The sequence below is a fragment of the Heterodontus francisci genome, chromosome 24 (assembly GCF_036365525.1).
Source record: "Heterodontus francisci isolate sHetFra1 chromosome 24, sHetFra1.hap1, whole genome shotgun sequence".
NCBI classification, from domain to species: Eukaryota; Metazoa; Chordata; class Chondrichthyes; order Heterodontiformes; family Heterodontidae; genus Heterodontus; species Heterodontus francisci.
The window spans coordinates 75,862,295-75,886,014 of record NC_090394.1 but is presented as its reverse complement, the minus strand read 5'-3'; the positions used below and the strand labels follow the sequence as shown (position 1 = coordinate 75,886,014).

The following is a 23,720-nucleotide window of genomic DNA, read 5'->3' as shown; positions in this document are numbered from 1 at the left end:
ACAAATGAATTTTTAAAAAATCTAATCGAGGGGTTCAGGGGGGGTTTATATACAGAATAACAGATACCCGGGAGTGAGTTACAGACTGGAATCTAATCGAGGGGTGCGGAGTGGTCTATATATAGAATAACAGAAACCCGGCAGTGAGTTACAGACTGGAATCTAATCGAGGGGTTCGGGGGTGTTTATATATAGAATAACAGATACCCGGGAGTGAGTTACAGACTGGAATTTAATGAGGGGTTCAGGGGTGTTTATATATAGAATAACAGATACCCGGGAGTGAGTTACAGACTGGAATCTAATCGAGGGGTTCGGGGGGTTTATATATAGAATAACAGATACCCGGGAGTGAGTTACAGACTGGAATCTAATCGAGGGGTTCGGGGGGTTTATATATAGAATAACAGATACCCGGGAGTGAGTTACAGACTGGAATCCAATCGAGGGGTTCGGGGGGTTTATATATAGAATAACAGATACCCGGGAGTGAGTTACAGACTGGAATCTAATCGAGGGGTTCGGGGGGTTTATATACAGAATAACAGATACCCGGGAGTGGGTTACAGACTGGAATCTAATCGAGGGGTTCGGGGGGTTTATATATAGAATAACAGATACCCGGGAGTGAGTTACAGACTGGAATCTAATCGAGGGGTTCGGGGGGTTTATATATAGAATAACAGATACCCGGGAGTGGGTTACAGACTGGAATCTAATCGAGGGGTTCGGGGGTTTATATATGGAATAACAGATACCCGGGAGTGAGTTACAGACAGGAATCTAATCGAGGGGTTCGGGTGGTTTATATATAGAATAACAGATACCCGGGAGTGAGTTACAGACTGGAATCTAATTAAGGGGTTCGGGGATGTTTATATATAGAACAACAGATTCCCGGGAGTGAGTTACAGACTGGAATCTAATTAAGGGGTTCGGGGATGTTTATATATAGAGTAACAGATACCCGGGAGTGAGTTACAGACTGGAATCTAATTAAGGGGGTCGGGGATGTTTATATATAGAATAACAGATACCCGTGAGTGAGTTACAGACTGGAATCTAATTAAGGGGTTTGGGGATGTTTATATATAGAATAACAGATACTCGGGAGTGAGTTACAGACTGGAATCTAATTAAGGGGTTCGGGGATGTTTATATATAGAATAACAGATACCCGGGAGTGAGTTACAGACAGGAATCTAATCGAGGGGTTCGGGGGGGTTTATATATAGAATAACAGATACCCGGGAGTGAGTTACAGACTGGAATCTAATCGAGGGGTTCGGGGGGTTTATATATAGAATCACAGATACCCGGGAGTGAGTTACAGACTGGAATCTAATCGAGGGGTTCGGGGGTTTATATATAGAATAACAGATACCCGGGAGTGAGTTACAGACTGGAATCTAATCGAGGGGTTCGGGGGTTTATATATAGAGTAACAGATACCCGGGAGTGAGTTACAGACTGGAATCTAATCGAGGGGGTCGGGGGTTTATATATAGAGTAACAGATACCCGGGAGTGAGTTACAGACTGGAATCTAATCGAGGGGTTCGGGGGGTTTATATATGGAATAACAGATACCCGGGAGTGAGTTACAGACTGGAATGTAATCGAGGGGTTCGCGGGGTTTATATATGGAATAACAGATACCCGGGAGTGAGTTACAGACTGGAATCTAATCGAGGGGTTCGGGGGTTTATATATAGAGTAACAGATACCCGGGAGTGAGTTACAGACTGGAATCTAATCGAGGGGTTCGGGGGGTTTATATATGGAATAACAGATACCCGGGAGTGAGTTACAGACTGGAATCTAATCGAGGGGTTCGGGGGGTTTATATATAGAATAACAGATACCCGGGAGTGAGTTACAGACTGGAATCTAATCGAGGGGTTCGGGGGGTTTATATATAGAGTAACAGATACCCGGGAGTGAGTTACAGACTGGAATCTAATCAAGGGGTTCGGGGGGTTTATATATAGAATAACAGATACCCGGGAGTGAGTTACAGACTGGAATCTAATCGAGGGGTTCGGGGGGTTTATATATAGAATAACAGATACCCGGGAGTGAGTTACAGACTGGAATCTAATCGAGGGGTTCGGGGGTTTATATATAGAGTAACAGATACCCGGGAGTGAGTTACAGACTGGAATCTAATCGAGGGGTTCGGGGGGTTTATATATAGAATAACAGATACCCGGGAGTGAGTTACAGACTGGAATCTAATCGAGGGGTTCGGGGGGTTTATATATAGAATAACAGATACCCGGGAGTGAGTTACAGACTGGAATCTAATCGAGGGGTTCGGGGGGTTTATATATAGAGTAACAGATACCCGGGAGTGAGTTACAGACTGGAATCTAATCGAGGGGTTCGGGGGGTTTATATATAGAGTAACAGATACCCGGGAGTGAGTTACAGACTGGAATCTAATCGAGGGGTTCGGGGGGTTTATATATAGAGTAACAGATACCCGGGAGTGAGTTACAGACTGGAATCTAATCGAGGGGTTCGGGGGGTTTATATACAGAATAACAGATACCCGGGAGTGAGTTACAGACTGGAATCTAATCGAGGGGTTCGGGGGGTTTATATATAGAATAACAGATACCCGGGAGTGAGTTACAGACTGGAATCTAATCGAGGGGTTCGGGGGTTTATATATGGAATAACAGATACCCGGGAGAAGCACTTGAGCAATGGACATTGTGATCTGGGTAGTGGGGCTGCCTGTGCCCTGAATTAGCATCATCAGGATTGATATAGGAAAAAACAGGAGATAATTATGAATAAAAGTTTTGCCATGTTGCCTCTGCAGGACCCGCAGCCAATCCGCTTCCTGGAAGGAAGTCAGAACTCACAGACATTCCAGTTCTTCCTGCCACTGGGTTCCACCAGCCCAGCGCACCTGCCGTCCCCCTTAATGGTGACACCTCCCAAGGAGATGCAGAACCTGCTGGAACTCCCAGTGGAACAGCTGGCATGCAGGTGGCGAAAGGTAAGTGGAAACCCTCAGACGCCCCTCCGCAACCCATGACCGTGGGCATTTACTAGGGATTCAGCGCCTGTGCAAGGATATGAGTTTCCCTCCTCGGTTGGTTGGTGCAGGTGTGGTGGCAGCAGTGAGTCTGTCACAGATTGAGCCACATCCTCTCCTCCGACATGCTCCACACAGTACTCAGCAGGACAACGTTCGGGAGCTGGAACACTGGCTGCTTTACCCCTGTTGAGTCCAGGGGCAACAGAAACAGTCCAAACAGCTCCAAATACATGTGTTCCTGGAGGTTTCGTCACAAAGGAGTCATGGCTCAGTGGGCCTCCACTCTCGTCTCTGAGTCAGAAGGTCGTGTGCTGAAGCTCCACAAGAGAATTGACCGCAAAATCCAGGCGGACACTCCTAGTGCAGTACTGAGGGAGTGCTGAACGGTCAGAGGGTCAGTACTGAGGGAGTGTTGCACTGTCGGAGGGTCAGTACTGAGGGAGTGCTGCACTGTCGGAGGGTCAGTAGTGAGGGAGTGCTGCACTGTCGGAGGGTCAGTACTGAGGAAGCGCTGCACTGTCGGAGGGTCAGTACTGAGGGAGTGCTGCACTGTCGGAGGGTCAGTACTGAGGGAGTGCTGCACTGTCGGAGGGTCAGTACTGAGGGAGTGCTGCACTGTCGGAGGGTCAGTACTGAGGGAGTGCTGCACTGTCGGAGGGTCAGTACTGAGGGAGTGCCGCACTGTCGGAGGGTCAGTACTGAGGCAGTGCTGCACTGTCAGAGGGTCAGTACTGAGGGAGTGCTGCACTGTCGGAGGGTCAGTACTGAGGGAGTGCTGCACTGTCAGAGGGTCAGTACTGAGGGAGTGCTGCACTGTCGGAGGGTCAGTACTGAGGGAGTGCCGCACTGTCGGAGGGTCAGCACTGAGGGAGTGCCGCACTCAGTGGGGCAACACCGAGGGAGTGCTGCACTGTCGGAGGGTCAGTACTGAGGGAGTGTTGCACTGTCGGAGGGTCAGTACTGAGGGAGTGCAGCACTGACCGAGGGTCAGTACTGAGGGAGTGCTGCGCTGTCGGAGGGTCAGTACTGAGGGAGTGCTGCACTGTCAGTGGGGCAATACTGAGGGAGTGCTGCGCTGTCCGAGGGTCAGTACTGAGGGAATGCTGCACTGTCCGAGGGTCAGTACTGAGGGAGTGCCGCACTGTCGGAGTTTCAGTACTGAGGGAGTGCTGCACTGTCGGAGTTTCAGTACTGAGGGAGTGCTGCACTGTCGGAGGGTCAGTACTGAGGGAGTGTTGCACTGTCGGAGGGTCAGTACTGAGGGAGTGCCGCGCTGTCGGAGGGTCAGTACTGAGGGAGTGCTGCACTGTCGGAGGGTCAGTATTGACGGAGTGCTGCACTGTCAGAGGGTCAGTATTGACGGAGTGCTGCACTGTCGGAGGGTCAGTACTGAGGGAGTGCTGCACTGTCGGAGGGTCAGTACTGAGGGAGTGCTGCACTGTCAGAGGGTCAGTACTGAGGGAGTGCTGCACTGTCGGAGGGTCAGTACTGAGGGAGTGCCGCACTGTCGGAGGGTCAGCACTGAGGGAGTGCCGCACTCAGTGGGGCAATACCGAGGGAGTGCTGCACTGTCGGAGGGTCAGTACTGAGGGAGTGTTGCACTGTCGGAGGGTCAGTACTGTGGGAGTGCTGCGCTGTCCGAGGGTCAGTACTGAGGGAATGCTGCACTGTCCGAGGGTCAGTACTGAGGGAGTGCCGCACTGTCGCAGTTTCAGTACTGAGGGAGTGCTGCACTGTCGGAGTTTCAGCACTGAGGGAGTGCTGCACTGTCGGAGGGTCAGTACTGAGGGAGTGTTGCACTGTCGGAGGGTCAGTACTGAGGGAGTGCCGCGCTGTCGGAGGGTCAGTACTGAGGGAGTGCTGCACTGTCGGAGGGTCAGTATTGACGGAGTGCTGCACTGTCGGAGGGTCAGTACTGAGGGAGTGCCGCACTGTCGGAGGGTCAGTATTGACGGAGTGCTGCACTGTCGGAGGGTCAGTACTGAGGGAGTGCCGCACTGTCGGAGGGTCAGTACTGAGGGAGTGCTGCACTGTCAGAGGGTCAGTACTGAGGGAGTGCTGCACTGTCGGAGGGTCAGTACTGAGGGAATGTTGCACTGTCGGAAGGTCAGTACTGAGGGAGTGCTGCACTGTCAGAGGGTCAGTATTGACGGAGTGCCGCACTGTCGGAGGGTCAGTACTGAGGGAGTGCTGCACTGTCAGAGGGTCAGTATTGACGGAGTGCTGCACTGTCGGAGGGTCAGTACTGAGGGAGTGCCGCACTGTCGGAGGGTCAGTACTGAGGGAGTGCTGCACTGTCAGAGGGTCAGTATTGAGGGACTGCTGCACTGTCAGAGGGTCAGTATTGAGGGAGTGCTGCACTGTCGGAGGGTCAGTACTGAGGGAGTGCTGCACTGTCGGAGGGTCAGTACTGAGGGAGTGCCGCACTGTCGGAGGGTCAGTACTGAGGGAGTGCCTCACTGTCGGAGGGTCAGTACTGAGGGAGTGCCGCACTGTCGGAGGGTCAGCACTGAGGGAGTGCCGCACTCAGTGGGGCAATACCGAGGGAGTGCTGCACTGTCGGAGGGTCAGTACTGAGGGAGTGTTGCACTGTCGGAGGGTCAGTACTGAGGGAGTGCTGCGCTGTCCGAGGGTCAGTACTGAGGGAGTGCCGCACTGTCGGAGGGTCAGTACTGAGGCAGTGCTGCACTGTCAGAGGGTCAGTACTGAGGGAGTGCTGCACTGTCGGAGGGTCAGTACTGAGGGAGTGCTGCACTGTCAGAGGGTCAGTACTGAGGGAGTGCTGCACTGTCAGAGGGTCAGTACTGAGGGAGTGCTGCACTGTCGGAGGGTCAGTACTGAGGGAGTGCCGCACTGTCGGAGGGTCAGCACTGAGGGAGTGCCGCACTCAGTGGGGCAATACCGAGGGAGTGCTGCACTGTCGGAGGGTCAGTACTGAGGGAGTGTTGCACTGTCGGAGGGTCAGTACTGAGGGAGTGCTGCATTGTCAGTGGGGCAATACTGAGGGAGTGCTGCGCTGTCCGAGGGTCAGTACTGAGGGAATGCTGCACTGTCCGAGGGTCAGTACTGAGGGAGTGCCGCACTGTCGGAGTTTCAGTACTGAGGGAGTGCTGCACTGTCGGAGTTTCAGTACTGAGGGAGTGCTGCACTGTCGGAGGGTCAGTACTGAGGGAGTGTTGCACTGTCGGAGGGTCAGTACTGAGGGAGTGCCGCGCTGTCGGAGGGTCAGTACTGAGGGAGTGCTGCACTGTCGGAGGGTCAGTATTGACGGAGTGCTGCACTGTCGGAGGGTCAGTACTGAGGGAGTGCTGCACTGTCGGAGGGTCAGTACTGAGGGAGTGCTGCACTGTCGGAGGGTCAGTACTGAGGGAGTGCTGCACTGTCAGAGGGTCAGTACTGAGGGAGTGCTGCACTGTCAGAGGGTCAGCACTGAGGGAGTGCCGCACTCAGTGGGGCAATACCGAGGGAGTGCTGCACTGTCGGAGGGTCAGTACTGAGGGAGTGTTGCACTGTCGGAGGGTCAGTACTGTGGGAGTGCTGCGCTGTCCGAGGGTCAGTACTGAGGGAATGCTGCACTGTCCGAGGGTCAGTACTGAGGGAGTGCCGCACTGTCGCAGTTTCAGTACTGAGGGAGTGCTGCACTGTCGGAGTTTCAGCACTGAGGGAGTGCTGTACTGTCGGAGGGTCAGTACTGAGGGAGTGTTGCACTGTCGGAGGGTCAGTACTGAGGGAGTGCCGCGCTGTCGGAGGGTCAGTACTGAGGGAGTGCTGCACTGTCGGAGGGTCAGTATTGATGGAGTGCTGCACAGTCAGAGGGTCAGTATTGACGGAGTGCTGCACTGTCGGAGGGTCAGTACTGAGGGAGTGCCGCACTGTCGGAGGGTCAGTATTGACGGAGTGCTGCACTGTCAGAGGGTCAGTATTGACGGAGTGCTGCACTGTCGGAGGGTCAGTACTGAGGGAGTGCCGCACTGTCGGAGGGTCAGTACTGAGGGAGTGCTGCACTGTCGGAGGGTCAGTACTGAGGGAGTGCTGCACTGTCAGAGGGTCAGTACTGAGGGAGTGCTGCACTGTCGGAGGGTCAGTACTGAGGGAGTGCTGCACTGTCAGAGGGTCAGTATTGAGGGACTGCTGCACTGTCAGAGGGTCAGTATTGAGGGAGTGCTGCACTGTCGGAGGGTCAGTACTGAGAGAGTGCTGCACTGTCAGAGGGTCAGTACTGAGGGAGTGCCGCACTGTCGGAGGGTCAGTACTGAGGGAGTGCCGCACTGTCGGAGGGTCAGTACTGAGGGAGTGCCGCACTGTCGGAGGGTCAGTACTGAGGGAGAGCTGCACTGTCACTGGGACAATACCGAGGGAATGCTGCACTGTCGGAGGGTCAGTACTGAGGGAGTGCCTCACTGTCGGAGGGTCAGTACTGAGGGAGTGCCGCACTGTCGGAGGGTCAGAACTGAGGGAGTGCCGCACTCAGTGGGGCAATACCGAGGGAGTGCTGCACTGTCGGAGGGTCAGTACTGAGGGAGTGTTGCACTGTCGGAGTGTCAGTACTGAGGGAATGCTGCACTGTCCGAGGGTCAGTACTGAGGGAATGCTGCACTGTCCGAGGGTCAGTACTGAGGGAGTGCTGCACTGTTGGAGGGTCAGTACTGAGGGAGTGCTGCACTGTCGGAGGGTCAGTATTGACGGAGTGCTGCACTGTCGGAGGGTCAGTACTGAGGGAGTGCTGCACCTTCGGAGGGTCAGTACTGAGGGCGTGCTGCACCTTCGGAGGGTCAGTACTGAGGGAGTGCTGCACTGTCGGAGGGTCAGTACTGAGGGAGTGCTGCACTGTCGGAGGGTCAGTACTGAGGGAGAGCTGCACTGTCACTGGGACAATACCGAGGGAGTGCTGCACTGTCGGAGGGTCAGTACTGAGGGAGTGCCTCACTGTCGGAGGGTCAGTACTGAGGGAGTGCCGCACTGTCGGAGGGTCAGCACTGAGGGAGTGCCGCACTCAGTGGGGCAATACCGAGGGAGTGCTGCACTGTCGGAGGGTCAGTACTGAGGGGGTGTTGCACTGTCGGAGGGTCAGTACTGAGGGAGTGCTGCGCTGTCCGAGGGTCAGTACTGAGGGAATGGTGCACTGTCCGAGGGTCAGTACTGAGGGAGTGCCGCACTGTCGCAGTTTCAGTACTGAGGGAGTGCTGCACTGTCGGAGTTTCAGCACTGAGGGAGTGCTGCACTGTCGGAGGGTCAGTACTGAGGGAGTGTTGCACTGTCGGAGGGTCAGTACTGAGGGAGTGCCGCGCTGTCGGAGAGTCAGTACTGAGGGAGTGCTGCACTGTCGGAGGGTCAGTATTGACGGAGTGCTGCACTGTCAGAGGGTCAGTATTGACGGAGTGCTGCACTGTCGGAGGGTCAGTACTGAGGGAGTGTTGCACTGTCAGAAGGTCAGTACTGAGGGAGTGCTGCACTGTCGGAGGGTCAGTACTGAGGGAGTGCCGCACTGTCCGAGGGTCAGTACTGAGGGAGTGCCGCACTGTCGGAGGGTCAGTACTGAGGGAGTGTTGCACTGTCGGAGGGTCAGTACTGAGGGAGTGCTGCACTGTCGGAGGGTCAGTACTGAGGGAGTGTTGCACTGTCGGAAGGGCAGTACTGAGGGAGTTCTGCACTGTCGGAGGGTCAGTACTGAGGGAGTGTTGCACTGTCGGAGGGTCAGTACTGAGGGAGTGCTGCACTGTCAGAGGGTCAGTACTGAGGGAATGCTGCACTGTCCGAGGGTCAGTACTGAGGGAATGCTGCACTGTCCGAGGGTCAGTACTGAGGGAGTGCTGCACTGTCGGAGGGTCAGTACTGAGGGAGTGCTGCACTGTCGGAGGGTCAGTATTGACGGAGTGCTGCACTGTCGGAGGGTCAGTACTGAGGGAGTGCTGCACCTTCGGAGGGTCAGTACTGAGGGAGTGCTGCACTGTCGGAGGGTCAGTACTGAGGGAGTGCTGCACTGTCGGAGGGTCAGTACTGAGTTCTGCACTGTTGGAGGGTCAGTACCGAGGGAGTGCTGCACTGTCGGAGGGTCAGTACTGAGGGAGTGCTGCAGTGTTGGAGGGTCAGTACTGAGAGAGTGCTGCACTGTCGGAGGGTCAGTACTCAGGGAGTGCTGCACTGTCGGAGGGTCAGTACTGAAGGAGTGTTGCACTGTCGGAGGGTCAGTACTGAGGGAGTGCTGCACTGTCGGAGGGTCAGTACTGAGGGAGTGCTGCACTGTCGGAGGGTCAGTACTGAGGGAGTGCTGCACTGTCGGAGGGTCAGTACTGAGGGAGTGCTGCACTGTCGGAGGGTCAGTACTGAGGGAGTGTTGCACTGTCGGAGGGTCAGTACTGAGGGAGTGCTGCACTGTCGGAGGGTCAGTACTGAGGGAGTGCTGCACTGTCGGAGGGTCAGTACTGAGGGAGTGCTGCACTGTCAGTGGGTCAGCACTGAGGGAGTGCTGCACAGTTGGAGGGTCAGTACTGAGGGAGAGCTGCACTGTCGGAGGGTCAGTACTGAGGGTGTGCTGCACTGTCCGAGGGTCAGTACTGAAGGAGTGCTGCACTGTCAGAGGGTCAGTATTGACGGAGTGCTGCACTGTCGGAGGGTCAGTACTGAGGGAGTGCTGCACTGTCGGAGGGTCAGTACTGAAGGAGTGCTGCACTGTCGGAAGGTCAGTACTGAGGGAGTGCTGCACTGTCGGAGGGTCAGTAGTGAGGGAGTGCTGCACTGTCGGAGGGTCAGTACTGAGGGAGTGTTGCACTGTCGGAGGGTCAGTACTGAGGGAGTGCTGCACTGTTGGAAGGTCAGTACTGAGGGAGTGCTGCACTGTCGGAGGGTCAGTATTGACGGAGTGCTGCACTGTCGGAGGGTCAGTACTGAGGGAGTGCTGCACCTTCGGAGGGTCAGTACTGAGGGAGTGCTGCACCTTCGGAGGGTCAGTACTGAGGGAGTGCTGCACTGTCGGAGGGTCAGTACTGAGGGAGTGCTGCACTGTCGGAGGGTCAGTACTGAGTTCTGCACTGTTGGAGGGTCAGTACCGAGGGAGTGCTGCACTGTCGGAGGGTCAGTACTCAGGGAGTGCTGCACTGTCGGAGGGTCAGTACTGAAGGAGTGTTGCACTGTCGGAGGGTCAGTACTGAGGGAGTGCTGCACTGTCGGAGGGTCAGTACTGAGGGAGTGCTGCACTGTCGGAGGGTCAGTACTGAGGGAGTGCTGCACTGTCGGAGGGTCAGTACTGAGGGAGTGTTGCACTGTCGGAGGGTCAGTACTGAGGGAGTGCTGCACTGTCGGAGGGTCAGTACTGAGGGAGTGCTGCACTGTCGGAGGGTCAGTACTGAGGGAGTGCTGCACTGTCAGTGGGTCAGCACTGAGGGAGTGCTGCGCAGTTGGAGGGTCAGTACTGAGGGAGAGCTGCACTGTCGGAGGGTCAGTACTGAGGGTGTGCTGCACTGTCCGAGGGTCAGTACTGAAGGAGTGCTGCACTGTCAGAGGGTCAGTATTGACGGAGTGCTGCACTGTCGGAGGGTCAGTACTGAGGGAGTGCTGCACTGTCGGAGGGTCAGTACTGAAGGAGTGCTGCACTGTCGGAAGGTCAGTACTGAGGGAGTGCTGCACTGTCGGAGGGTCAGTAGTGAGGGAGTGCTGCACTGTCGGAGGGTCAGTACTGAGGGAGTGTTGCACTGTCGGAGGGTCAGTACTGAGGGAGTGCTGCACTGTGGAGGGTCAGTACTGAGGGAGTGTTGCACTGTCGGAAGGTCAGTACTGAGGGAGTGCTGCACTGTCGGAGGATCAGTACTGAGGGAGTGTTGCACTGTCGGATGGTCAGTACTGAGGGAGTGCTGCACTGTTGGAGGGTCAGTACTGAGGGAGTGCTGCACTGTCAGAGGGTCAGTACTGAGGGAGTGCTGCACTGTCGGAGGGTCAGTATTGACGGAGTGCTGCACTGTCGGAGGGTCAGTACTGAGTGCTGCACTGTTGGAGGGTCAGTACCGAGGGAGTGCTGCACTGTCGGAGGGTCAGTACTGAGGGAGTGCTGCAGTGTTGGAGGGTCAGTACTGAGGGAGTGCTGCACTGTCGGAGGGTCAGGACTGAGGGAGTGCTGCACTGTCGGAGGGTCAGTAGTGAGGGAGTGCTGCACTGTCGGAGGGTCAGTACTGAGGGAGTGTTGCACTGTCGGAGGGTCAGTACTGAGGGAGTGCTGCACTGTGGAGGGTCAGTACTGAGGGAGTGTTGCACTGTCGGAAGGTCAGTACTGAGGGAGTGCTGCAGTGTCGGAGGGTCAGTACTGAGGGAGTGCTGCACTGTTGGAGGGTCAGTACCGAGGGAGTGCTGCACTGTCGGTGGGTCAGTACTGAGGGAGTGCTGCACTGTTGGAGGTGTGTCTTTCAGATGTGACTTTAAACTGAGGCCCTTTCTGCCCTCCTGGGTGGACATAAAAGAAGCTACTGCACTATTTGAAGAGGAGCAGGGGAATTCTGCCCCGTGTCCTGGCCAATATATATCATTCAGCCAACATCACAAAAACAGATTATCTGATCATTATCACGTTGCTGTTTGTGGGAGCTTGCTGTGCACAAATTGGCTGCTGCGTTTTTTACAATATAATAGTGACTGCATTTTAAAAGTACATCATCGGCTGTAAAGTTCTTTTGGACATCCTGTGGTTGTGACAGGTGCTATAGAAATGCAAGTCTTTCGCCATTCTTCTGATATGCTAGAACAGTGTTTTGTTTGTGAAAGGGATCATTACGCGAGGCTGTGACCTTTCACCCTTCTGATGACCTCTTGCCTTGCAGTGTAACCAGCTGTTTGAATCGCTCCAGGATCTAGTTGACCATGTGAACGACTTTCATGTAAAACCAGAGAAAGAAACCGGATACTGCTGCCACTGGGAAGGCTGTGCACGGAGAGGAAAGGGGTTCAATGCCAGGTACCTGAAACTCCAGCTTGCACTCTCACACAGCCGTGGTCCTACCAGGGATTGACTTGAATGGAGCATAGACAGCAGAGAGCAGTGCGATACGGTGGAAAGGCATTGCTTAACCATAGCATGAGAGCCATGGTGGTGGAGGGGAGGGGAGGTGGTGTGAAGGTCCACCTCCCACCCCCCAATCTTCGAGTAATTCTCGGAGGTTAAACTCCAACTTATTCAAGAGCGAAATACTGCCAATGCTGGAAATATGAAATATAAACAGAAAATGCTGAAAACATTCGGCAGGTCAGGCAGTATCTCCAGAGAGAGAAGCAGTATTGAGCCTGATCTTGCTGAAAATATAATGGTGCTTTAATGAGGCATGCTATTATTCATGCACAAATCAGCTAGCACGTGCATAAGCATGAACAGATCCGGCATAATTTGTGAATCTCTGAAATTTGCTGCTTGATTTAGTCTGTTCTGCCATTTGCTCCATGCAAACCCTCGCCTTCACCCTTCCTGTTATTTTTAAGAACTTGCTGGATTTGCACATTAATTGTGCATTAAATTCACAGCAGAAAGTAAAGGCTGGTAATGAATGTGTAAGAACCCTAACTAATGATGTGATAATTGTTAGTGCAACGGCAATCAATCTATTTTGTCTGGCTGAGAAAGTGAACAGTTTAAACTATGGAGTGGGATGGGGAGCGAGTGATGCAGAAATTTAAAAATGTCAAATCTTAATCATAGAGTTATGGAATCATTTCCAGCACAGAACAAAGAACGAACAAAGAACAGTACAGCACAGGAACAGGCCATTCGGCCCTCCAAGCCTGCGCCGATCTTGATGCCTACCTAAACTAACACCTTCTGCACTTCCGGGGTCCGTGTCCCTCTATTCCCATCCTATTCATGTGTTTGTCAAGAAGTCTCTTAAACGTCACTTTCGTATCTGCTTCCACCACCTCCCCTGGCAGCAAGTTCCAGGCACTCACCACCCTCTGTGTAAAAACACTTGCCTCGCACATCCCCTCTAAACTTTGCCCCTCACACCTTAAACCTATGTCCCCGAGTAACTGACTCTTCCACCCTGGGAAAAAGCTTCTGACTATCCACTCTGTCCATGCCGCTCATAACTTTGTAAACTTCTATCATGTCGCCCCTCCACCACCGTCGTTCCAGTGAAAACAATCCGAGTTTTTCCAACCTCTCCTCATAGCTAATGCCCTCCAGACCAGGCAACATCCTGGTAAACCTCCTCTGTACCCTCTCCAAAGCCTCCACGTCCTTCTGGTAGTGTGGCGACCAGAATTGCACGCAATATTCTAAGTGTGGCCTAACTAAGGTTCTGTACAGCTGCAACATGACTTGCCAATTTTTATACTCTATGCCCCGACCGATGAAGGCAAGCATGCCGTATGCCTTCTTGACTACCTTATCCACCTGCGTTGCCACTTTCAGTGACCTGTGGACCTGTACGCCCAGATCTCTCTGCCTGTCAATACTCCTAAGGGTTCTGCCATTTACTGTATACTTCCAACCTGCATTAGACCTTCCAAAATGCATTACCTCACATTTGTCCGGATTAAACTCCATCTGCCATTTCTCAGCCCAAGTCTCCAACCGATCTATATCCTGCTGTATCCTCTGACAATCCTCATTACTATCCGCAACTCCACCAACCTTTGTGTCGTCCGCAAACTTACTAATCAGACCAGCTACATTTTCCTCCAAATCATTTATATATACTACAAAGAGCAAAGGTCCCAGCACTGATCCCTGCGGAACACCACTAGTCACAGCCCTCCATTCAGAAAAACACCCATCCACTGATACCCTCTGTATCAGGTCATTCGGCTCATCAAGTCCAAGCCAGCTCTTCACGGGGCTATTCAGTCATTCCCACTCTCCCGCTCCATCCCCGTAGCCCTACAAGTCTATTTCCTTCAAGTGGCCATGCAACTTGCTTTTGAAGTCAGCGATTGTCTCTGCTTCCACCATCCTCATGGGGAACGAGTTCCAGGTCATTACCACTGAACATAGAAACATAGAAAATAGGAGCAGGAGTAGGCCATTCGGCCCTTCGATCATTCATTATGATCATGGCTGATCATCCCACTCAGTAACCTGTTCCCGCTTTCGCCCCATACCCTTTGATCCCTTTAGACCCAAGAGCTATATCGAACTCCTTCTTGAAAACATACAATGTTTTGGCCACAACTGCTTTCTGTGGTAGTGAATTCCACAGGCTCACCACACTCTGGGTGAAGAAATTTCTCCTCATTTCAGTCCTGAAAGGTTTACCCCATATCCTTAGTCTATGACCCCTGGTTCTGGACTCCCCCACCATCAGGAACATCCTTCCTGCATCTATCCTGTCAAGTCCTGTTAGAATTTTATAGGTTTCTATGAGATCCCCCCTCACTCTTCTGAACTCCAGCGAATGTAATCCTAACCAACTCAATCTCTCCTCATGCTTCAGACCCGCCATCCCAGGAATCAGTCTGGTAAACCTTCGCTGCACTCCCTCTATAGCAAGAACATCCTTCCTCAGATAAGGAGACCAAAACTGCACACAATATTCCAGGTGTGGCCTCACCAAGGCCTTGTATAATTGCAGCAAGACATCCCTGCTCCTGTACTTGAATCCTCTCACTATGAAGGCCAACATACCATTTGTCTTTTTTACCGCCTGTTGGACCTGCATGCTTACCTTCAGCAACTAGTGTGTGAGAATACCAGGTCTTGCTGCATATTCCCCTCTCACTAACTGCATAAAAAGTGCTTCCTCATATTCCCCCTGCATCTCTTGCCCAAAACATTCAATCTGTGTCCCCTGGTCCTTGTACCATTAGTTAATGGGAACAGTTTTTCCATGTTTAACTTATCTAAGCCTGTCATAACCTTGTACACTTGTATTAAATCTCCCCTCAATCTCCTTTATTCTAAGGAGAACAAACCCAGCTTTTCCAACCTAACCTTGTAACTAAAATCCCCCATCCCTGGAACCATTCTGGTAAATCTCCTCTGCACCCTCTCAAGGACCCTCACATCCTTCCTGAAGTGACCAGATCTGGACGCAATCCTCCAGTTGGGGCCTAACCAGAGCTTTATAAAGGTTCAGCATAACTTCCCTGCCTTTGTACTCAATCCCTCTATTTAAGAAGCCCAAGATCCCAAATGCTTTATTAACCAGTCTCTCAATATGTCCCGCCACCTTCAAAGATCAATACACATGCACCCTTAGGTCCCTCTATTCCTGCACACTCTTTAGAACTGTGTCATTATGTTTATATTGCCTCTCCTTATTCCTTCTGCCAAACTGCATCACCTCACATTTGTCAGTATTAAATTTTATCTGCCACCTCTCTGCCCATTCTGCTAGCCTATCTATGTCCTGTTGCAGGCAGTTCATATCATCCTCATTGTTTACCACACCTCAAAGTTTGGTGTTATCGGCAAATTTTGAAATTCTATTCTGTATTCCAAGATCCAAGTCATCTATATTTAGCAAAAAATGTAGTGGTCCCAGCACTGACCTTTGGGGAACACCACTGTCTACCATCCTCCAGTCTGAAAAACAGCCATTTACTACGATTCGCTGTTTTCTGTCTGTAAACCGATTCTTTATCCAGTCTAACTTCTGAGTACACGTAAACAGGTCACTGAAATCTTTTAGAACAGTTCTCTTCAGACAGCGTTGAAAAGTAATTTAGCAGGCTTTCTTCAAATACAGGAAACGAGATTAATTGACACAGTGGACTTCTCAGGGTCCTTCACAGATGCTGGAAAGCAAGCTGGGTTGTGGTCTTCTCTCCTTTTTACACTTCTTCAGCAGACTTGACTTTACCAGCTGCTCACTCCAGAAGGTAAAACACACACTGACCCACAACCAAAAAGCCTGTGAGTTTTCTGCCCATCCCAAGTGCGCCTTGCTGCTCCTGGGATTGTCCAATCAAGGGACGCTTGTCACTTCTATGCCCCTGTTACCAGGGTTTCTGTTCTCTCTTTAACTTGAGTCATGTGACAACCAGTTACATTGTTGCCAATCCAGTTCCTTCAGTGCCCCCTTGATGGCTCTCCTTTTTAAAAAAAACTGGTCCAAAATTTACTCAGTTTAACCATAAATTCCTTTAAAAAATATTTTAACAAAAACAGAATCACTTTCATGACAATCAACTCTAACCTCTCCGAGTGTCTGTTGACTTTTTTCCCTGATTATTGTTTCTAAAACCTTACCCAGCACTGATGTTAAACTAACTGCCTGTAATTGCTAGGACTGTCCTTACACCCTTTCTTGAATAAAGGTGTCACATTTGCCACTTTTCAATCCTCTGGCACCTCTCCCATATCCAGGGAAGATTGTGGCAAGCCCTTCTGCTATCTCCACTCCCACTTCCTTTAGTAACCTGGGATGCAAGCCATCCGGACCAGGTGACTTATCTACACCAAGCACAGCCAGCCTTTTTAGTAGCTCCCCCATTCTCAATTTTTACCCTACCCTTTGCCTCTACTCTTTCTGCTTCTACTGATATTTTGTCGATTCCATTTCCTTAGTGAACACGGATACAAAGAACTCATTAAGTATTCTAGTCTTGCCCTGCGCTTCTAATCATATATTACCCTCTTTGTCCCTAATAGGCCCCACTCCACCTATTACTACCCACTTACTATTTACATGCTGGTAGACGATCTTTAGGTTCCCTTTTATGTTGACTGCCATTCTATTCTCATATTCTCTCGGTCAGTCTTATTTTCCTCTTCCCCTCCCAACTTATTGTTCTGACTGGTTCTCACTTGAAGAATTCACCTGACATGCATCATACGCCCTCTTTTTTTGTTTCATCATATTCGCTATCTCCCTCGGCATCCAAGGAGCCCTGATCTTGGTTTCACTACCTGTCGCCCTTGTTGGAATGTACCTGGCCTGTACCTGAAACATCTCTTCCTTAAAGATAACCCATTGGTCCGACACCTCTTCCTGTCACTCTTTGGTTCCATTCTACCCTGGCTAGATCCCTTCTCATTGCCTTGAAATTAGCCCTCTTTCAATCTGGACATTCTACCTTATTTTGTTCCTTGCTTTCTGCAATACTAGTCTAAACCTTATGATGCAATGATCACTCTTACCAACTTGGTCCACTTGGCTCACCTCATTTCCCAGCACCAGATCCAGATCCAGCAACACCTCCTCTCTAGGTGGGCTGAGAACATACTGATCAAGGAAGTTCTCCTGAACACATTTCAGAAATTCCTCCCACTCCTCACTCTTTACTCAAATTATCCCAATCGATATTTGGGTAATTAAAGTCACCCAATATCACCACTCTATAGTTCTTGCACATCTCTGATTTCTCTGCAAATTTGCTGCTCCATCTCTCTCTCTCTCTATTTGGAGGCCTATAGAATACCCCTAGTAACATGATCATACCCTTTTTGCTCCTCAACTCTAACCAAATGGATTCTGTCCTTGCCCCTTCAAGGACATCCTCCCTTTGCAACACTGCAATGTCTTCCCTGATCAGTACTGCCTCCCTACCTCCCATTTTTCCTTCTCTATCTTTTCTGAACACTTTGTATCCTTGTATATTAAGCGCCTAGTTCTCGCTATTTTTAAGCTACATTTCCGTTATTGCCATGACATCATACTTCCCATACTGCTATCTGTGCATACAGCTCATCAACCTTATTCACCACACTTTGTGCCTTTACACACATGCATTGTAATCCTGTCTTTGCATTTTGCATAGAGTCATAGAGTTATACAGCACAGAAACAGGCCCTTTGGCCCATCGTGTCCATGCTGGCCATCAAGCACCTATTTATTCTAATCCCATTTTCCAGCACTTGGCCCGTAGCCTATTGCATTTCAAGTGCTCATCTAAATACTTCTTAAATGTTGTGAGGGTTCCTGCCTCTACCACCCCTTCAGGCAGTGCGTTCCAGATGCCAACCACCCTTTGGGTGAAAATATTTTTCCTCAAATCCCCTCTAAACCTCCTGCCCCTTACCTTAAATCTATGCCCCCAGTTATTCACACCTCTGCTAAGGGAAAAAGTTTCTTCCTATCTACCCTATAAATGCCCCTCATAATTTTGTACACCTCAATCATGTCCCCCCTCAGCCTTCTCTGCTCCAAGGAAAACAACCCTCACCTATCCAGTCTCTCTTCAAAGCTGAAATGCTCCAGCCCAGGCAACATCCTGGTGAATCTCCTCTGCACCCTCTCCAGTGCAATCACATCCTTCCTATAGTGTGGTGACCAGAACTGTACGCAGTACTCCAGCTGTGACCTAACTAGCGTTTTATACAGCTAGTCCATTTTACTCCACTCCCATCTAATCCAGAACTACTCCCTTCTCTAGTACTGTCTAACACTTTCACATCATGTACCTTATTTCTCTTTTCTACTTCTATTAGCTGGTGCTTATCCAGCTGCCAATTTTGTTTAAACCCACCCCACCACACTAGCGAACCTCACTGTGAAGACATTGGTCCCAGTCCTGTTGAGGTGAACCTGTCCCTTTTGAATAGGTGCCTCCTGCCCCAGAACTGGTCCCAATGCCCCAAGAATCTGAAGCCTTCCCTTCTGCACCATTGATCCTCCCTTTCTTCCTGTTGCTACTCTTGCTAGTGTTTGGCACTGAGAGTAATCCAGAGATTACTACCTTCAAGGTCCTACTCTTTAACTTCCTCCCTAGCTCCTGAAAATCTGACCGTAGGACCTCACTTCCTTACTTTATTTCTGTCTCTCGTTTTCTCTCTCTTAAACTAATCTTTCTTTCCATCTCTTTATTTATCTTTCTGGACCTAATTTGACACTAATTCACCCGATGTCCTTCTCCGTAGTTCCTGTTTCCTTCTCAACGTTAAATCTCATTGGCAAAGGATCTCACTGAGATCCCAGATGCCCTGTTACCCTCCCTGCTCCCTCCCATTGAGTCATAATGCAAATTAGATTTGAGGTGGGGAAAAGTGCCAAGTGCTGTGGGATGTCCCATTCCAGCACAATCCAGGCCAATGCTTCAGCTCAGTGACCTTTCATCAAAACTGAAAGAAGTTCAGGATTTAACAGTTTATCAGCAAGTAGAGAGCCGGGGAAAGGTTGTCGGAGGGGTTTTGGGGGGGGTTGGCGGGAAGAACAAAAGGGAAGGTCTGTGATAGAGTGACAAAAAGGATGATGGTGCTCGGCAAAGGATGGGTAATGGGACAAGTAAAGAAATAAAGGATAGGTCGCAAAGAGCTGTAAATGGTTGTGGCAGAATAGCAGAGGGGGAGGGAAGCAAAGAAAATCTGGCAAAGAGAAAAAGGCTCACATGTTCCTGGAATATGACCAATTATTTTACTTCAGATTTCCTGCATCTGCAGTAGTTTGCTTTTTACGCTCTGTCTTGTGGTTTAGCTATGGGGGTAAATGGAAGATGTTTCTTCTGTTTAGGGGCTGTTTTGTTGAGGTTGCAGTTCTCTGTCAGTGGGCTGCAATGTGCCCACCCAGTCTGTACTCCCATTGTAGTGCTTTGATAATGTTCTTTTCTGTGTCGGGGTGACTGACAGTTCAGTGTCTCTACCCATCTTTAGGTACAAGATGTTGATTCATATCCGAACTCACACCAATGAGAAGCCCCATCGCTGCCCCACCTGTAACAAGAGTTTCTCTCGCCTAGAGAACCTGAAAATCCATAACCGCTCACACACAGGTAAGAGTGGAGCTGGGGGGGTGGGGGCAGGGGGTCACAGGTTAGAGTGGCTGGGGGTCACAGGTCAGAGTGAGGCTTGGCATGGGGGGAATGTTGTCACAGATATGGAGTGGGCCTGGGGACTGGTCACAGATTAAAGGGGTCTTCTCAATCTCCAGTTGCTGGGGGTGGGGGGGGGGGGGGGGGGGTGTCTTGTCAAGTTTGTTGCTCGTCTCTGGATCCTTTCAAGTACTCATTTGCCTTTTTTTGGCGTGGGGCAGCCAAGATCGCAGAAAGTAATCAAAGTGAAGACAAGGATTGATGGATTAAACCCCCACTGGGATGCAGAGAACGCAGCTGGAAATAACCGCTTTGAATTGTGTTCCAAGTTCTTTATATTCTCTTGGGGGAATGGGATTGATGTTGCACTGTTGCTGTTGGTTTGGATCCTGTTACTCAGGACGTGCGATTTCTCACATGACAATGGCTGAACATTCCCTTTGCTTCTCTCCCAGGTGAGAAACCCTACATCTGCCCTTACGAAGGCTGTAATAAACGATATTCCAACTCCAGTGACCGATTCAAACACACCCGAACGCATTATGTGGACAAACCATATTACTGCAAGATGCCTGGCTGCCATAAGAGGTACACAGATCCCAGCTCCCTCCGCAAGCACATCAAAGCTCACGGTCATTTTGTGACACCGGAACAACAGGGAATGCTGAAACTCCGGCAGTCGACCAAGAATCCAGTGACGTCAGAGATGCCTTACTTAAACGGGACACAGATCATCATTCCCAATCCAGCGGCCATCTTTGGAAACCATCCTCTTCAAGCATTGGGAGCCTCACTGCCAATTCCAATACATCCTGCACCTCTGGACCTCAGCTCCTTGACATGTAGCGCTGTTGGATCTACTGCGATCACAGCCATTCCTAGCTCTGTCATTTCTCTCAATAGCACTCCAATAAACTTTGCCAAAGCATCTTTAATGTCATCACCATTTTCTGCAAGTGCCCTTGGACTTCCGTTGATGTCCTTGATGGCCGGGTCTCACAGCAACCTCGAAAGACTATCGGCGTCAAAAGGGAAAGCAGCAGGTTGTAGAAAACGGGATGGGAAGGTCAAAGGTCATCCTTCAGAGAAAGGATTACATGAGAGGGTTGAGGCTCGACTAAGGCCTACGACAGAAGGTCTTTCCATGCTCCCTGGAGCTGTGATAGACTTGTCAAGTGGCATAAACACCCTGCCAGGTGCTGACGCTCTCCCTCCAGGTTGGGTGGTCATTCCTCCAGGGTCAGTATTGCTTAAACCAGCTGTTGTAAACTGAATCCAGTCAAGTCAAATTCTGCTGTGATGTTCACTGACAGAGGCAACAATTAGAACAAGCCTGGGTTACCAGGCTAGTGCTGAGGTTACGCAAAAGACAGAAGATTCTTTACCAAACTCTTGTCTGTCCCTCTCTCCCTATCTGTTGGGTTGAACTTGTCGGCCAGTTTTATTTTTGTGTTCAAACTAAAAGAAAATGGATGATGGTGAACAACATTTTGAATTCTCAAGGCAGCAAGTCCAGGTTTTACTCCCGGGGGAGATACTGTCATTGAATGTCTCATTGTGCAGTCCTTCTCAATGAAAGTCCTTATGAACCGAAGTCTCGAAGCTTGCACAAGTCTGAAAAATAACCAGATGCAAATGATGTGTTGCTGATGTGGTAACACTAATTAAATGAACGATAAATGGGGGATTTTCAGCTCTTCTGAGTGCTTAGGACTGCTGTTTTGTGCTACTTTAACCAGCAAAGATCTCTCTTTGTTATGTACCAGATCATTGTGATAAATCAATCAGAATATTTATCAATAACTGGGAGCAAAACTAGAAACCTGTCAACAGATGAGGCTTAAAATTGTAGTTGTTTTTATTAATTTCAGATCAACTTCATTGATGAGAAAGAATAGATTTGGCACCAGAATAATCATTATGGTGCTGGGGTGGGGTTGGGGGGGGGAAGGCAGTGAGGGTCGGGTGGGGGTGCCAGTAGGGGACGTTGTACAGAACCATGATTCGGTTGATCGTGTGTTGCACAGACAAACACTTTGTATTGTGTACTTAACCCACTCAGGTGGGGGTTTAGGCTTTGCTTTGATCACATGAACACTGTTTATTAGCTCATAATTCTCGATAAATATCAGAATAACTCTCAGCCTTTTATATCAAGAATTGAAGCAGTGATCTTTTGTTTAATTCCTTCCCTCCTACAAAAAAAAATGTGAAAAATGATTAAATTGGGACATTTAATACAAGATAAAAGATCGCACATAAATATATTTCTGAGAACTATGTGTGTGCTTGTATATACTTTCTATACAGAGCAACACAGAATAAATGTTCATATAAAAGCCAGTCCCGTGACATTTTGTGTGGAGAGAGTACTGATAATAGGGGGAAAGAAAGCGTGACAGGGTAAGTGTTACAGGAAGTAACTGTGACGTCTACGGGATGTGCAGATGATATGCACAATTATTAATATATATTATAGATTTATAAAAAATCTCCTATTTGTTATTTAAGGTCTGTGTGAGTCTGGATTGTCACTGACAGATATTTGCCCATGGAGTTTACCCATTATCTGCAGTCATTCCTTGCAGTGCTTTATGTTTTCTTTATAGGATCTTAGAAGTTTACAGCACAGGAGACCATTCGTCCCATCGTGACTATGCAGCTCTTTGTTAGTGCAATCCAAAACTAATCCCACTGCCCACACGCTCCACATAGCCCTGTAACAATCCCAAACTAATTCAAATGCTCCACTCTCTCCGCATAGCCCTGTTTCAATCCCAAACTAATCCCACTGCCCTGCTCTCTCCCCATAGCCCTGTTTCAATCCCAAACTAATCCCATTGCCCCGCTCTTTCCCCATGGCCCTGTATCAATCCCAAACTAATCCCACTGCCCTGCTCTCTCCCCATAGCCCTGTATCAATCTCAAACTAATCCCATTGTCCCGCTCTCTCCCCATGGCCCTGTATCAATCCCAAACTAATCCCATTGCCCCGCTCTTTCCCCATGGCCCTGTATCAATCCCAAACTAATCCCACTGCCCTGCTCTCTCCCCATAGCCCTGTATCAATCTCAAACTAATCCCATTGCCCCGCTCTTTCCCCATGGCCCTGTATCAATCCCAAACTAATCCCACTGCCCTGCTCTCTCCCCATAGCCCTGTATCAATCTCAAACTAATCCCACTACTGTGCTTTCTCCGCATAGCCCTGTTTCAATCCCAAACTAATCCCATTGCCCCGCTCTTTCCCCATGGCCCTGTATCAATCCCAAACTAATCCCACTGCCCTGCTCTCTCCCCATAGCCCTGTATCAATCTCAAACTAATCCCACTGTGCCGCTCTCTCCCCATAGCCATCTTCCTTGGTTTGAAATGTTTAATCAATGTTCCCTCCATCCCCTTTCACTGCCTTCTCTAAATATTGTCATTCAATCAGTCATCAGATGGACGGGACTGATCTTGCAAGAGACTGAACCTTACGGGCGGCACAGTGGCGCAGTGGTTAGCACCGCAGCCTCACAGCTCCAGCGACCCGGGTTCAATTCTGGGTACTGCCTGTGCGGAGTTTGCAAGTTCTCCCTGTGTCTGCGTGGGTTTCCTCCGGGTGCTCCGGTTTCCTCCCACATGCCAAAGACTTGCTGGTTGATAGGTTAATTGGCCATTATAAATTGCCCCTAGTATAGGTAGGTGGTAGGGAAATATAGGGACAGGTGGGGATGTGGTAGGAATATGGGATTAGTGTAGGATTAGTATAAATGGGTGGTTGATGGTCGGCACAGACTCGGTGGGCCGAAGGGCCTGTTTCAGTGCTGTATAACTAAACTAAACTAAACTAAACCTCTATCTTCTGCTCTGTATGGATCATTTATATGCTGCTTTTAATTTTTTTGTGTACAAAACTGCTCCTGTACAACTTTTAAATGGAACTTTGTGTTTTTTCTCTTACTAGACTGCTGAAATAGAATTCATATCAATTGATAGTTATGAAAGCAGAAGAGATTATCCTTTGGC

General features: G+C 50.2%; 1 protein-coding gene across 5 annotated transcripts in view; it reads left to right on the top strand.

Moving 5' to 3' along the window:
• The window catches only part of glis2b (GLIS family zinc finger 2b), a 97,397-nt gene extending 75,755 nt beyond the window's left edge, over positions 1–21,642 (top strand). For all 5 annotated transcript variants that reach the window (XM_068056654.1, XM_068056658.1, XM_068056657.1 and 2 more), the window contains 4 exons: positions 2,830–3,009; positions 11,856–11,993; positions 19,557–19,671; positions 20,166–21,642. In XM_068056654.1, coding sequence (XP_067912755.1) covers positions 2,830–3,009; positions 11,856–11,993; positions 19,557–19,671; positions 20,166–20,983 — 1,251 coding nt within the window. In that variant the 3' untranslated portion in view covers positions 20,984–21,642. The remainder of the gene's footprint in view (positions 1–2,829; positions 3,010–11,855; positions 11,994–19,556; positions 19,672–20,165) is intronic.
• The last annotated feature ends 2,078 nt before the right edge of the window (positions 21,643–23,720 follow it).